Raw genomic sequence first — 17,028 nt, 5'->3', positions numbered from 1 at the left:
AAATACCGAATCAGCAAAACAGGAATGGTAGGTCATACACCAGTTAACAGTTCCGCGGCCATTTTAGATCTCGCACATGCGCACTTCTTTTATCGCGAGCAGATTGGACTTATTTCCTTTTCCGGATGATGCGCATATCGTTTTTCGGCATATTTGTGTCTTTTTCCTTTTCCGGTTGATTTCACCGCATGCGCAGATCGTGTTATTCGCCCACGTTTCTACGCAAGGGACACTACTCTGGCGCACTACTCCACCCGTTGAAAGGGGGAAACATTTTCTTCAGTACCGTAAAATCCCTAGCATAAGCCCACCATCTAGCAAACGCCCACCCCCCACTTTGGGCCAAACGTTGTGCACAGGGGTAACTACCTAGCAAACGCCCACCCTGCTTTTTTCAAAGAGACTATAGGCTCACTTTCACTAGGATTTGTGCAGACTGTTCTAAAAGTCATATTTTTCCCCTTCTTTACCTTTTCGTGTTTCTTTCCTTTTTTCTTATTCTTTGTCCCCTCTCCTCACTCCCACCCATCGTTCATGTTTTTTCGAGTTTCTCTTCTCTTTTTTTTTTCCTAAGTTTGTGGGTTTTTCTTTCTCAGAAAGATTGGGCCTTTTGAAGACAAAATCCAAGTTCAGCTAACGTTTCATTTCCAAAGACGATCGTGTAATTTCTTCCCTGTACAGAAAGAAAGGGCTTCATTGGTGTTGACATTTCGACATTTCATCAAGTTTCTTTTTCCCGGAATTGTGTTGTTATTGTTTATCCTTGCAAAGGTCTGGCGATTTTCTTTAAGTCTTTTTACTTTATAAATTTATATGAATGACTATGCTCGTGTTGTTTTCAGAAGAGCCAGTCCTTTTCTCTCTCTCTCTCTCTCTCTCTCTCTCTCTCTCTCTCTCTCTCTCTCTCTCTCTCTCTCTCTCTCATGGTTGGCCTTCTTTGCCTCAAAGTCCTTTTTTTCTTTCTTTTTTCCTTCACTTCTACTCACACGACCTAACTTACATGCTTTCGGGGTTTGTATTCACTCAATTACACGGTTGAGCACAAAACTTACTTTGTGCAAAGGGGTCTATCCCTAGCAAACGCCCACCCCCCAATTTTGCCCTAAATCTGTGCCGGGGGGGGGGGGGGGGGGGGGGTGGGCTTGGGCTTATGCTAGGGATTTTACGGTACAAGTAGTCTTTATGAATAAACAATTAACAAGAAGGACGTTGTAAATTCATTCAATTAGGTATTCCAAAGTGCTCTTCGCGGGTGGCGAAAAGTGACGCCGAGTGTGATTTTTCACTGGTTTTTAACTTGTTCACACTCACCGGAATGAGATGAAATGAATAAAAAGAATACACCAAGATGATAATTGATTCTTCACAGTTACTTTAAAACAAAAATGAAGTATTAGATTCAAAATCTAACATTTGATATACGCGTGTGAAAATGGTTGCAAAGTTGTGCTTTTCTGACGTCGGAACGAAGTTTTCGCTGTGTTGTTTTGACCCCAACCGGGAAAACTCCGCTCGCGGAGATAAGCCATAAAAATTAGCAACAACCCGCTACTAAAGACATAAAGAGGAAAGATTAAGCTTTCCGACGATATCAATATTATTTTGATTGGCTTCCGTTTAAGAGTAATATTTTCTAGTTTAAAACTTCGCTCGAAAATTTTGCCATCTCAGAACGAACAATATCCGGTTTTATGCATGCGAATGGCAAGGTCGGAGTTTGAACTTTCACCTGGTCTATTTTTCATACAACGGCTTGCTTCCGCGAGGACCGAAAACGAGGCAACCCGTTTTTCTCGTTGTCGAGTACGCCGTGTTATGGCGGCGTTTGACGAAGATCAAGCGATGGCACGTCACGGTCGCGAAAGTTCGATTTGCACCCAAAATTTGACGAACCATTCGATCCAGATTGTCTAGAAGGTAAGCATATATCTATATGCCTTACAATGTGTTCTCTTTCAATTCTTTAAGATATATTTGCTTATTTAAAAAAACACGGGGATTGACGAACCGAGTTGATAGCAGACGAAGTACAGTGTTTGTGAAGGTGGGAGTAGTGAACTTCTCGGCACGCTGTATTTTTACAGTGAGGAAAATAAAGCATTATGACTCAAGGAAAGTCTTGAAACACAATTTTAACAATCTGTTCATTGATTTGAATCATTAACAAAGAGAATTACTAGAAATTAGCTTTTTTGCATGCGTGCTCGATAGTTGTCTTCTGGGTGATCTCCCTTATCTCCTTGTTTACATTTTACGATGTGCAAACAACTTCGCTTTTTTTACGTCAAATAATTCCGTTTTCTTTTCTAACTATTGTGTTCACTTCTTTTTTTATTTCACTGTTGTAACAAAGTTCCTTGAAAATGTGGTTGACTTGCAATAAACATTGAACTTTTCATGCACTTTTTTTTATTTATTTATTTATTTCTATTTTTTTTTTACTTTTCTTCTTTGAGTATGTATGTGTTGTTGGAGTATGCGTTGGTGAGACATATAAATGCGTGTAATCATCACAAATTTAATGGCTTAATTTTTATCAAGTACGTTTTTGTGTCATCTGAGCATAAAACATCCCATACCACCATACAATCATATTGTGTTCACTTCTTGAAATGGTAATTCTTAACTGTGCTAATGCCCTCCAACTTTTCCCTTCTCAATCTCAGATGATCGGTTCCAGAAACTGAAGGAGACATGTTTAATGACTGGCAGAGGGAGAAGACCAAGTCTTCCTCAGTTCCTGACTAACTTGATGGCAGGTGTTCAAACAAGCTTTAACTTAAGTTAAGCTCCGGGGACTGATTGCTGGGAGCAAGGCCATACAGTGAAGTAAGCATTCAAATGGAAAAATACATATGGAAAAAAAAGAAGTTTATCTTCTGTATATATATGATGGCACTGTTTAGTATTAGCTTCTGTTGACATTCATTTTTCTAAATAAGTGTTGCAACTTACATTCTCTCTCTCTCTCTCTCTCTCTCTCTCTCTCTCTCTCTCTCTCTCTCTCTCTCTCTCTCTCTCTCTCTCTCTCTCTCTCTCTCTCTCTCTCTCTCTCTCTCTCTCTCTCTCTCTGCATATTCTATGTATTCATAGTGTTCTGCTATATTATGTTAATAATCTGATATTTTATGGTCTGTCACGTTTGATGTTCTGCATGTACTTATTGTCAATGTACATGTATACTATTTGGATGTATACTTTTTATTTCATTTCACACGCCCCTTCATATGGGGCTATTGCCTTGCTTGATAAACAATCCATCCATCCATCCATCCATCTCTCTCTCTCTCTCTCTCTCTCTCTCTCTCTCTCTCTCTCTCTCTCTCTCTCTGTAGAGCTCTAAGAAAAAAAGAAGGGCAAAGCCCATACGACTCACATGCTTGACCTTGACAGCAATGACATCATACACTAAGAACTGCTTTACACATTTTTCCTACCAAAATACATGTGACCTTGACCCAAGGTCAAGGTCATCCAAGGTCATGCAACACAAAGCTGTTAATTCAAGACATAGGAAGTACAATGGTGCTTATTGGCTCTTTCTACCATGAGATATGGTCACTTTTAGTGGTTCACTACCTTATTTTGGTCACATTTCATAAGGGTCAAAGTGACCTTGACCATGATCATATGTGACCAAATGTGTCTCATGATGAAAGCATAACATGTGCCCCACATAATTTTTAAGTTTGAAACAGTTATCTTCCATAGTTCAGAGTCAAGGTCACTTCAAAATATGTATACAATCCAACTTTGAAGAGCTCCTGTGACCTTGACCTTGAAGCAAGGTAAACCAAACTGGTATCAAAAGATGGGGCTTACTTTGCCCTATATATCATATATAGGTGAGGTATTGAATCTCAAAAACTTCAGAGAAAATGGGAAAAATGTGAAAAATAGCTGTTTTTTAGGCAACATTTATGGCCCCTGCGACCTTGACCTTGAAGCAAGGTCAAGATGCTATGTATGTTTTTTGGGGCCTTGTCATCATACACCATCTTGCCAAATTTGGTACTGATAGACTGAATAGTGTCCAAGAAATATCCAACGTTAAAGTTTTCCGGACGTCCGGACGTCCGGACGTCCGGACGGACGGACGACTCGGGTGAGTACATAGACTCACTTTTGCTTCGCATGTGAGTCAAAAAAGTAAGCAGTGTATATGTGTTTGTGTGCAGGTATCTGTTTGGTTCAGTCGGCTGCTTTGTGACTCTACATATCCAGAACGTGTGAAGGCACTGATCCAGAAGACTGAAAAATCCTTCAATAACATTGCTGTTTCTTCAGCTGATGCTGCATTCTTGAAAGAGACCTCTTATGTGAACATGATAAACAAAGAACTTGATGATGTTGGCATTGACTGGTCAAATGTGCATTCATGTTCTCAATTTTTAGGAACAGGTATCCGACTGACAAACCAGATTGTGATTGCACTTGAACAATTTAGAAAGAAAGAACATGTAAAACATGATTTTTCTTCTGAATGGTTGAATGTGTTAGGGGAGGGGATTGAAATGTTCTAGATCACAGATTGCTAAGTCTGAAGAGAAAAGTATGATGCAGTACAAAACCTTAAGCAAAGTTAATCAATCAATCAATCAATCAATGACGCTTATATCGCGCATATTCCGTGGGTACAGTTCTAGGCGCTCTGCAGTGATGCCGTGTGAGATGAAATTTTATACGGCCAGTAGATTGCAGCCATGTCGGCGCATATTTACCTTTCACGGCCTTATTCCAAGTCACACGGGTATGGTAGACAATTATTAACTGTGCCTAAGCAATTTTGCCAGGAAAGACCCTTTTGTCAATCGTGGGATCTTTAACGTGCACACCCAATGTAGTATACACGGGGGGTGGTTCGGACACCGAAGAGAGTCTGCACACAAAGTTGACTCTGTGAAATAAATTTCCGCCGAACCTGGGATCGAACTCGCGCTGACAGCGGCCAACTGAATACAAATCCAGCGCGCTACCAACTGAGCTATATCCCCGCCCCTGATAGGCGCCCTGAAGAACTTGAGAAGTTTTTGGTTCATGAATTTAGTGTGCAGTTGCCAAGGAAGAAGTGTTTCCAACAAGAATCTGGGCAGCTCAAACCAGGAGCAAGAGAAGTTAGTCCATCACAGCACAGTTGAACCAGCAGGAATACTTGACAGTAGGGAAGAAAACCAGCATAGCATTAGCAGTCTGCAAGTTCAACATTCAGCTGCTACAATCACAATGGTTACGCTGGAATACCACATAATACTACAGGAAGAGAAAGAAAAGGCAGATAAAAGGCTTGAACATTTGGAGTATATTGTAGGTGGTGCAAATCTGACTACCACTTGGCAAACTAAGGACTTTGCTGATTTGACTAATGCTAAAGAAAAACTGGACTTTTCTCAAAAGTGCATGCCAATTTTAGTCAAGAAACTACAGCAAGAGAACAGAAATGTGAAGGAAAGCTTATCAGGAGTGAGAAACTCCAAACTCTACAGAAGAAGTGCAAATTTCAAAGCTACCCACCAAGGAGATCTTGTGCTAAAAAATATTCTTGAGCAAGAACTAAACATTTCAAAAGAGGAAGCTTTATCACTGACGTCAGAAAAAGTTGCTGTGCAACAATAATCTTCAAAACTGAGGCAGAAAATTGAGCTTTTACAAAGTCAACTTGCAAGCATGACAGAGTAAGCTAATCATTATCAAGACATACTTTTTTCGTTTAAAAAAATTTTTTTTATTTTTTTTTTTAATGTTATTTTTTTTTACCTTAGATAAAAAAAAAACCCCAGTTATGGTCTCAACGGAAGAACAGACGTTCATTGTCTTGTTTGCTGTTCTGACAGTTCATTAAAAACTGATCATTTTGGTATAAGGTACTTGCATTAGCTTAAACATTGAACCAGATAAAAACATTTTGAAGAAGCCAAAATTCATGTTTTGTACAAAATATCTGTTTTTTCAAGACATTGCTAAGTTTTCATTAAGCATACATGTAGAAATCCAAGTGTGTTTCACTTATTAAGAGCTTTTAATGCTGAACAAATGGATACCAAAAACAGCTTTGTAAATGTAACTTTTACAGCAAGAAAGTTACGGCAGAACAAAAATGACTACTTAGTCGCCATTTTTAACTTGACAAAACAGCACTTTTGGCATTTTTGATCAAAGATATCGTATTAACCAGTTGTCAGATGGAGTTGAAAAAAATAGGCTTAGATATCATATCCTGCTCTTCCTATAAAATGTATTACAATAAAAATGCATTGTATGATTTTGAGATGAAAGAGTTAGAAAATGGGCTCTTGCCCAGTTGTTGGGAGTAGCAGAGGACTTATTTTGCTATTTTGTGCCATTTTTGTAGCTCTGTATCTCTATTACGATGTATTTCCTGTCAATGTATTTTGCATTATCAATCTGAAAAGTATATAAAGTATTCATAAACTCATTTTTGGACTCATGTGATTTTATTTGTGTGGTTGAGGCATGTCTGAATGTGCGGAAGAATTATGTGCGAAAAATTTTCAGAGTCCAAAAATACGAAAAAAAATCTTTCTTTTTTTTTTCAGCCCACCTTAAATAAAAGTATTCCTGTGCTCAGAATGAAAAACTCTATTTGTTTAACAAAGTTTCATATGGATTATTCAAAATTTGAAAATCACTTTGGAATACCGGCCTAATTCAATGCAGATAAAATAAGAAATATGTTTGACGAACTTGTTCTGTTCTTATTCACATGACAAAATATGTGAAGATCGAGAGATGTTATTAAAAAATCGTGTTCCAGGCAACTCGCAAACAGATAACCGCTGTGTATTTCACCACAACCCAACGTGCGACGCAAAGGAAACATGACACACTACTATTTGGCATACCTTTTTGCATTCATTGAACTTTCCACAATAAATTCGGCTCACATCAGTCCTACTAAATGTTTGTCAAAACACGACACACAGGCGATAACAAATGCCCACCTGAATGGGGGTTGGCAACCACACACTATAACGACCGTCGAGGCACGTAATGAATTTTGCAATCTTCTGACCACCATTTTTTTAAGACGGTTACTCCCATTACTGCAACCAATAACACAGCATGTTGACGCTATCGCTAATGTGGATGTAACGTGAGGTTTTTGTTATAACCAGTCTGTTATAACGTAGAGGAAAACACACCGTCCCGTTCATTGCTTCCATCACGTTGAGCAGACGATGCAGCGGTTGCTCGTCGAAATTTCTCGGACCAACCAGAATAACTTTGGGTATCACGTGAGTTTTCCTTCTTTGTACCATGTAAGTGCCGAAACTGTTAACTGGTGTATTGGAGCGTTTGACTTTGATTCATGACAAAAGAAAACATTACATTTACAGTAGTCTACTTTAAAGTCAGTGTGCTTCTTATACTTAGTGGACAGACAGACAAACAGTTAGAATTCAGATAACGAACTTATCCCAAAATCCTGCAAAATCTTGGAACCGGTTAGCCGTTTATTTTGGATTTCTACGAAATACAAGTCAATAACTTAATAAGTAGTCTACTTAAAAGAAACAAGAGAGAATAAACTAGGGGGTACGAACAGATAAACTAGCTTAGTCTTCATTTTCCGATATTTCGCCTTAGATTACTTAGTGATAAGACGGTGGAGACGGTCAAAGCAGTCAAGATTAGAGGAAGGATTGTAATGATACATTTTCTAACAGTCACGCTCAGTCTAGATCTAACGGAGTAATTTACTTACTGCGCTTCTTCTGCATGCTGCATATGTTGTGAAACGGTCCTGCAGGTGTAATCTCGTGAAAAAGAGCTTTATAAAAGCAGCGTTTTATAGGGTAGTATTTTCAAGACGTACTCAGACTCAGGAATGTTTGGTTTTTTCAAGACGTACTGTAATCCTGTAAGCTTTCGCCACCATTGTCGGTTTCTAAGGGAAGTAACCCGATCCTGGGCATGGTGTTCACAGGATATGCGGAGTTATCGTTCTTAAAGTGTAACTAAACAGACATTTTGAAGTGTCAGCTTTACTGAATTGCTTTATGTTTTGTCCAAGTATAGACCTCTAGAAGCGATACTGGACGATTTTTCCAACGTTTACTGTGTTTTCTGATTTACTACGATTTTTTAAAAGTGTTGAACCCATTTCAGATTTACCTGATTATCTTTTCTTGATTTGGTACTTCCAAAGAACAAGTGGTACTTTGAGTTCCGGTTTTATGTTTTAACCAATCAGAATTTGGTTCCTAAATAAAATCGTCTGCTGCCTGTCCCAGCAGAGTCGGCAACAAGCACTGCTTGCCACATGTGTGATGTTACCAACAGAAATAGCCATAAATTGGGCAAGGTAGCAATGTAAATGAATTGGATCTAACTAATGTGCTTGTACTGCATCTCTGGCCTTTGAATTCACTCCAAATGTACTGGCTCAGCGTGAGAGGCAACATCCTGTCGAAATCGTAAGCACGAGGCTGACTGGGAGATTATTATTCGAAGAGCATGCTGAAACGGATTGTAAGTACAATATTTTACATGTTCTCGACATTTCTGTTGATCTTTCCTTAACTTTAATTGTTTTCTTGATTTAAAACCCTAGGGCTTGTATTTTCAGTTGTGATACTAACCACGTATCTTTACCACAGTATCCGATCATTTCACACTTGAAGTTTGGAATGATGAAGTGGAATTATTTCTGGATCTAATTTATTCTTTGTCCCCCCTCTCCCCCCCCCCCCCCCCCCCCCCTCTCGATTCCTTTTTTCGCCACATATGTTTTGTCGTGTGAGGGGGTAGATGCTTGTACTGGCTGATTTTTTTTTTTTTACTTCGGTCAGATACAGATGATTGGAAAAAAAAACTTGTCAAGGATTTCAGAATTTAATAGATCTGTTCGAAGTTTTTACGGGATGGGTCCTGTTACATACAGACTGAATGTGCCGAAGATGAACTTTTGATTAAACATACACACACAAATGAATCTCTTGAGTTTGTTATACGGTGAATGTCCACTTTCCACCACCACGTCTGTTTTTATACTGTTTAATTGAATAGACTGACGTGCATTCTCTCGCAAATGTGCGCGCGTGTGTGTTTGTCTGTGCCTCAGACTTATTAATCAAAGATGATGTTGCACATTGCAGATCTATGCGACAGGAGCAAGTGGACAAGACAGCTACATTTGTCTGAGCGAAGATCCAACGGTAAGCTCTTTTAGCCGAAGACAGCGAGCCTGGGTGCATGCAAGCTTCTATCATGTTCTGCTGCAGGGCTATTAGACGACTTTTCATTATTCTTGATTTGGAGATCCATGCAGGGTATTAGAAAGTGCAAAATATACACGGTTGAACAAAATACGATGTGTATTTGCTCTGAAAAAAAGAAAAGACGCAAAAAACAAACATTGTATTTGTTTAAAATATCACAAATATTTATTACCTGTATCTGCATGTTTTGATAATGATGAAGGGTAAATTACTTTGACGTGTGCTTTTTTAATTTTTATTAACCACACTGATAACGAATGATAGAAACACAGACACACTTAAAGGCACAGTAAGCCTCCCGTAAACCATCACAGATACGGTCAGGCTTTTACACACAGTACAAACACCCTTTCATTTAAACACTCACCGATTGAGAACATCCTAGGTGCCCTCCGTAAAGAGCGAACAATTTTCAAAGAATTTATTTTTGCGTGGTTTATCTTACCCCTGAGCCATCGTGAACCCGTGTGATCCAGTTTCCCTTTTTCACAATGTAGTCGTCAGTTAGTCATTTGAATGCGACTCGATGTGAGCTTATCTACAATAGCACGTGTTTATGCACGAAACAAACGGCTGTGGTTCACAAGAACTCTAGCGATGGCTTTTGACTGTTGAGAGGAACGGCGATATGCATAAACCGTCGTCTGCTACGACCCTTGCGTGACCCTGCTTCCAAACTTTCAAAACTTCGAATTGTACTGATCTTGTCTTGATGAAAAAAGAATTTTTTTATGATTAAAGAATGTTTGTGTAACAAGCTGTCAATTTATTATTTAGATTTTAAAAGTTAGGTCTAGCGCAAAAACGCACCACGTCACGGTCCAAAAACATTCTGATAATCATCGATCCACGGCTATCGTCAGTTTACATCGATAGAATGAGACCCAAAGGGAAGTAACTCATTTTTGACAATCTGCAAAATTAATTCTTTAAAAATTGCTCGCTCTTTACGTAGGGCACCTAGGATGTTAACTCCCGTTTGGTGAGCGTTCAAATGGAAGGGTGTTTGCACTGTGTGTAAAAGCCTGACAGTATCTGTGATGGTTTACGGGAGGCTTATTGTCCGGGCGTGATTTCCGTTAAGTTGAATATTCATAACAGCCGTCCAGCACCAAAACGAGGCGCCATTGTTGTAGACTCCAAGTCCACGAAAATAAATTCTTTGAAAATTTCTCACGCTCGACAGAAAGCAGCCAGGATGTTCCCGTTCGGTGAGCGTTCACATGGAAGTATGCTTGTACTGTATGTAGACGCTCGGGGAGCTCTGTGATGGTTTACGGGAGGCTTACTGTGCCTTTAATAACATATCCACAAAAATTGTAACAATAAATGTAAGCTGAACAATGTCTGCAACACATTTCAGGCCTCAGAAGGAAGTAATTATTAGATTCAGACAGAGAGAGAAAGCCCAACACGAAACCAGTTGTGATTTTTTTTTTATTTCATTATGCAATATTAAAAACACGACAACAACGTATATCCTGTACTTAGTTTCGTGCAATTATGGATTGCAAAGTATGTCTAATTGAGTGGAATAAAGAGGCACAGTTGCATGAAAAAATGTTCGTTCACCAACTCGGATCTGGACTAGGATCAGGATTTTACATGGACACAACCTAGAATTTAACATCCTTGGGGGAGGGGGGTACTGCGCCTTTCACATCAAGATGTAAAGACATTTATTTTAAATAATACTTATTAGAAGGGAAAAAATCAAACAAACTACGACAATAGTTCTGAGGGGAGAGAATTACCTCTTCCGAAGAAATTACCTCCCTTGCTTTTCTTGTCGTGACTTATGTAGAGTAAAGTGAATAGAAAGTGAATCAGTCAGTAAAAAAAAAAAAACCACCCCAATTTACTAAGATCAATGAGGAGTCTTGAAGTATTTGTCAATGTTAATCTTGTATGCATAACAAACAATATATTACGGATTGATAATTAAAGAAAATCGTCTCTTCTACAGGGTTGACCCCCCTAAAAATGACACCCACAACCATGCAAATTACTTCTGCATCTGTTGAACAAATTATTTTATATATGGTATTCATTAACTTCAGTTTATGTTCTGCCTTTCCAGTAAGTGGCAATTTTGTAAATTGAATGGTCTGACTTTTGTGCAATTTTTTTTTTTCCTCAAAATTCGGGGTCGACTAAACAGAACGAGTTTTGACATTGAGCGGTAGCCATTTTTACCTAATTTAAACCCTTCAGGCTTTTACCTTTTTGATTATTTTGAATGTCTGAGGATGTAAAAACATCCCCTTCAACCCCCAGGCTATCGATGACCTGAAGAAAGCATGCACAGGCATGGGAATTGTCCGCCGAACGGCGGATTTCCGTCGAATTTTTTTTTTGTTCCGCCGAAAATGCAAAAGTGTCCGCCGAAAAAATAAAGGGGGGGAGGCACACAAAAAAAGCACCGGTTACTTTGGCCTTTGCGCAAAATCCCGCGAAAACTTTCCGTACTTTGTTCACGCACTGCTACCGCCCGCCTCAGTTATTGAACTTTTATGTTTGAAAGTAAACCAGATTGCACAGATTGTGTTACAAGTTACATTTTCCTGTTTGTCTCAACAGATCAATTTTTTTTACAAATTTAAACCATATAATACATGTATATAATTTTTTCTTCAAAAAAGCAAAAATTGGTACATTTTTGTACTAAAAACTCTGATTCTAAAAACAGAATTTAATGGCAAACTTGGAGCTCAGATGACACCAGATTGCACCATCTGGGTTCTTTGGAGAAAATTTTTTTCCGGGGGGGCATGCCCCCGGACCCCCCTAGTAAGGCTAAGCGCTTCGCGCCGTCGACTTGACGCTTCGCGTCTTCAGTTATAAATTTTCCGCCTTTTTTACATTATTCAATTCCCATGCCTGCATGCAGTTACAGCTAAGTTCAGGGCAATCTTCAGACACGAAAGCGTTGGTGTCATTGGTGACGCAAAAGTTAGATCATTTAACCTTCAAATTTGCCACTTTGTGAACTGCACATGCATAAAATCAAGTTTATGTATGCTGAATATTAAGTTATCCAGTCAATTGGTGTAGAAGTTATAGCATTTCTGTCAGTTAACAGTATTTAAAATCTCTTAAGTAAAATCTGACATATTCGAAAGTTTTGCTTAAAGGCATACTAACGCACTCCCGTGTTTACAAAGTGTAGTTTGCCCACAATCGATGTCAAACGCACCATAAGACCATATAATGACGATACGTCACCATGCGCGGACCATAATACATGCATTACAGCTTGTTCTAGCCTCTGAAAAAGTGAGGATGTCAACAAAGCCGCGGTGTTCTCTCCCTTGCATCAACGTTACATGTGTTGCCAAATCTATAAATAGGACGATCCAGATCAAAATGAAAATTAACATATCTCAACATTGAAGGGGTCCTAGACCACAATATTTTGCAGGGAACTTAATTTAGCATGTCTCCAGCTGTTGGTAAAGCAATTAGCGTGTATAGTCATCGAGTACATATGGCTTTAAACACCCAGACAATTTTTACGATACTCTCCTAAGCTTCCCCACTTTTCAGCCCTGTCTTTCTTTCTTTCTTTATTTGGTGTTTAACGTCGTTTTCAACCATTCAAGGTTATATCGCGACGGGGAAAGGGGGGAGATGGGATAGGGGAAAGGGGGGAGATGGGATAGAGCCACTTATTAATTGTTTCTTGTTCACAAAAGCACTAATCAAAAAATTGCTCCAGGGGCTTGCAACGTAGTACAATATATAACCTTACTGGGAGAATGCAAGTTTCCAGTACAAAGGACTAAACATTTCTTACATACTGCTTGACTAAAATCTTTACAAACATTGACTATATTCTATACAAGAAACACTTAACAAGGGTAAAAGGAGAAACAGAACCATTTGTCGCCTCTAACGACATGCTGGGTAGCATCGGGTAAATTCTTTCTTGTCCCAACCAATATGGGACTCCCCCTAACCCGCGGGGGGTTTCAGCCCTGTCTTGGAAATGAATTCGAATAAGGCAGTCAAAATAACTTAGTTTGGAGCACCCATCAATCAGAATAAGCATTAACTTTTGACACAGGAAATATCTTCTACCGAAAGCTCTCCTGGTTTTATTCTACATTTTTCTTGCATAATGGTAACAAATTTAATGATAAGTAAGATGATAAAAATAAAAAAATAACGTCCTCGCATTTGTCCAGAATTATTCCATGTTTCACTTGGGAACAGAGGGATAATTGGTCTAAAGAATTTTTAACAAGTCGCGAAAGGCGAAATTACTACATTTAGTCAAGCTGTGGAACTCACAGAATGAAACTGAACGCACTGCATTTTTCACAATGACCGTAGTCCGCCGCTTGTGCATAACGGAGTGCGCGCGCGGTAGTGGTTTCGCTGTGCGGCATAGCACGCTTTTCTGTACCTCTCTTCGTTTTAACTTTCTGAGCGTGTTTTTAATCCAAACATATCATATCTATATGTTTTTGGAATCAGGAACCGACAAGGAATAAGATGAAATTGTTTTAAAATCGATTTAGGAAATTTAATTTTGATCATAATTTTTATATTTTTAATTTTCAGAGCTTGTTTTTAATCCAAATATAACATATTTATATTTATACTTATATGTTTTTGGAATCAGGAAATGATGTAGAATAAGATGAACGGAAATTTGGATCGGTTTATATTTTAAATGTAAACCCAATGTGACTAGCACACACAGGGAATAGCTATAGACAGGGGAGGCAACTGGGTCGGGCAGGAGATAATACACACAAAGAGACGGGGCCGGTACGCCACTTGGCTACACCTGCAATCTTCCTGTCTTTTCGCAAGGTAGCAGCACTCAGTCTATTCTTCTTTTTAAAAAAGGCTGGTATGTTGATCTGCACATTTCTGGGTGCAAAAATGTCTTGCACATTCAACCCCTTGTCTGCCATTATTGAGTCTCCACTCTCACAAAGCAAAGGGAGGGGGCTTCGCTCCACAATCTGGCGGTCACTGGTTGAGCCCCCCCCCCCCCCCCCTCCCTCCCATAGGCACTGGACACATAGGATGTGAGTCCACCAGGGGTTACACCTACCAAAGCCTTCACTGTGTTGCCATGTTTACAGGCAGAAAAACTTGCTTTTTGTGCTCTAGGATTCGATGGGTGTTTCACTCTGACCTCTGTGGCGTCAACAATGACCCTTGTGCTGGGAAATTTCAGCTTGAAGTCTGCTGGACAGTCGTGGGTCACCAACCGACGTTGTGGCCACCAGTTGATTTCTCCCCACCGGTAGTAGCAGAAGTTTACCCAAGTTCTGTGAGCCAACGTTTACTGTCTCGATCGAGCAACACGTCCGCATGCTCTAATTCCTGGCCCTATAAAAACCAAGGGCATGAGCAATGAGCAACTGCATGGGAAAAACAGAAATGACAACACAAACTTATTGGTGTCATTACCAAACAAACAGAACTAGGTCAAATATTTTCTTTGTAATAAGAACAGGGAATGGTTACCTTGCTAGAGGGGTCGTCGGTTTCTGGATCACTATATAAGGGTGGCATGGACTGCCATTCGTGGTCCAGCGCCTGAAGTGAAGGTGAGGGTGACCAATTGGGAGCAAGAGTGGAACCAGAACTGGCCACATGTTCCTGGCCCTAAAAAGCAATGGCATATATGAAATAAGTGTTTCCATTCGAGAAACAGACATAAAAATCCCAGAGAGACAATTGATAAATGAAATAACAAAAAGAAGTCAAAACAAGCAAGTCCCCACATTTGTGATTGTGTACTGACTGGTCATACCATAAATCATGCATACCAGGAGTTGCATAATGCTGTCCACACAGCCCTGCAGTGCTTTCCGATGCCGACGCTGCCATCCCCCCCCCCCCCCCCCCCCCCCAGAGACAGCGACAACTCAAACCGAAATTAGCTTCATGTCAACAGTGAACACACCACCGCCACAGGTCAATGACTGAGCAAGTAGATCTGAAGTCCACCTCCCTCCCCTTACCCCACCCCCCCCCCCCCCCCCCCGAGATTCACACTCACAGTCCAAAGTCCGTGCTATTTATAGATGAGTTGTTGCTGTCTCCGGAGTCTGTGGTGGTGTTTTTGTTCTGGGGTACCTTTAGCTAGTCATATTGGAACAAGAGCATGCACAAAACACCCGGGTAACAGGCTATCACAAGAAAAAATTCAAAAAGGCTCACCAATTCATCTTCTTCCATCCCCTCCGTTTCAGATGGTGGCGGTAATGTGTCTGTATCGGAGTCCGTCATATTCGACTTTTGTCAGACTCTGATGATCACAGGCAAGAAAGTTTCACTCAAGAATTTTGTCAAGGGGGAACTGAATCAGAAGCTTCAACGGGTTTGTTGCAAGATGTAACGCTCACAATGCAGACAGACAGAACAATGTGTGACGTCAATAATCCACACAATCAACTTCCGCTTGTTTTTCTTGATTGGCGCATGCGTCGAAAGTCGTCTGACATCACAATCTTGCGCGAGCCCGCAATTCGCTGTGAGCCAACGTTTACTGTCTCGATCGAGCAACACTCGGTGACAGCTGCGCCCGCGGCGCAGCCAGAGATTGCCGATCGCGGTGTGGCGATGGAAGAAACACCGTGTGTGAGAGTGAGCTTGATATCCAACAATAAACCAATGTTGAGACAACATTGCCTCAATGATCCGTGCTGACTGGGAACGTGTCGAAGCTCTGCTCTAATTTGTCGTGAACCGGTCTAGTGTAGTTTGGCGCGAAGTTAGTAAGCGGTCGACTTGTGGTTTTCATTCCGAGACCTGTCTCTTTCAGTCTTTGTGTTTCGCGACTAGGCGTCAGCAGCAGAGTTTGTGTTTCTTTCAACATTGCCTCAATATTGAAAAAATTTGCACTTCCACTGTTGATCCAATATTGATTTTCAATATTGAGCCACTGTGACCGGCAATGTTGCCTCAATATTGGGGCAATGTTGTTGTGCTGACTGGGTTCACGGCTACCGACAACACACATGCAGCACCCAGCTCGCAGTGTCACAAATCGCGTTTTCTGATCTAGCCTAAATGCTCAGTCTTTTAAAGGCTGATCACTTCCGATACCCTGTGGCGATAAGCCAATAGGAATCGCTACCCGGTGTCAGACAACGGGGGGCGTTCTACTTAAAAATGCCTGCCCAATGAAAGGGATCGTTACCGAGGCATGAAACCGTGTCGGGTGTCACGCACCGGAAATATTACGCACACCGGATAAGGCTCATTAGATTACAAGCAGTTACAAAGAAGGGGGGGGGGGGGGGGGGGGGGTAAGAGACTAAACCCTCCAAGCCACCTGGCATCTTCTATGATGTACCCTGTCAAAAGAAATGACACCCACTTGACAAAACGCCGTCCAACGATACAGACAGGCTGGCGGCACATTACATAACAACCACCTAAATCTGAGATAAGAGATTAGAAATGCATCCGGTCGGGGTCTACCCTACCAGTAAACACACAATAAAGTACAATGCACAAAGACAGCCAGGTATTATTTAGTCACTCCTTAGGCACTGGTGGTTAGAGGTTACGCTGCTGCTTCTCATCATTTCAAGTTAGGGATTTAGCACAAAGGGCATTTTTTAAAGGTAAACCCAATGTGACTAGCACACACACACAGGGAATAGCTATAGACAGGGGAGGCAACTGGGTCGGGCAGGAGATAATCACACACAAAGAGAAAGGGGACGCCACTTGGCTACATATGATTAAAGAATGTTTGTGTAACAAGCTGTCAATTTATTATTTAGATTTTAAAAGTTAGGTCTAGCGCAAAAAC

The 17,028-nt window shown here is 40.4% G+C and overlaps 1 protein-coding gene and 1 long non-coding RNA gene across 2 annotated transcripts in view; one reads left to right on the top strand and one right to left on the bottom strand.

The window, feature by feature from the left end:
• LOC138953501 (patched domain-containing protein 3-like) overlaps positions 1-7,922 on the bottom strand; it is a 74,517-nt gene extending 66,595 nt beyond the window's left edge. The window contains exon 1 of the mRNA XM_070325339.1: positions 7,724-7,922. Within this exon, the coding sequence (XP_070181440.1) occupies positions 7,724-7,739 (16 nt within the window). The 5' untranslated portion in view covers positions 7,740-7,922. The remainder of the gene's footprint in view (positions 1-7,723) is intronic.
• Positions 1,765-6,433, top strand: LOC138953505 (uncharacterized). The gene is made up of 3 exons (XR_011451553.1): positions 1,765-1,917; positions 2,667-2,829; positions 4,179-6,433. It is a non-coding gene; the product is annotated as an uncharacterized lncRNA (long non-coding RNA).
• Positions 7,923-17,028: the final 9,106 nt, after the last annotated feature.

Source organism: Littorina saxatilis, linkage group LG17 (assembly GCF_037325665.1).
Source record: "Littorina saxatilis isolate snail1 linkage group LG17, US_GU_Lsax_2.0, whole genome shotgun sequence".
Classification (NCBI taxonomy): Eukaryota; Metazoa; Mollusca; class Gastropoda; order Littorinimorpha; family Littorinidae; genus Littorina; species Littorina saxatilis.
This window is presented reverse-complemented; position numbering and strand designations above follow the sequence as displayed.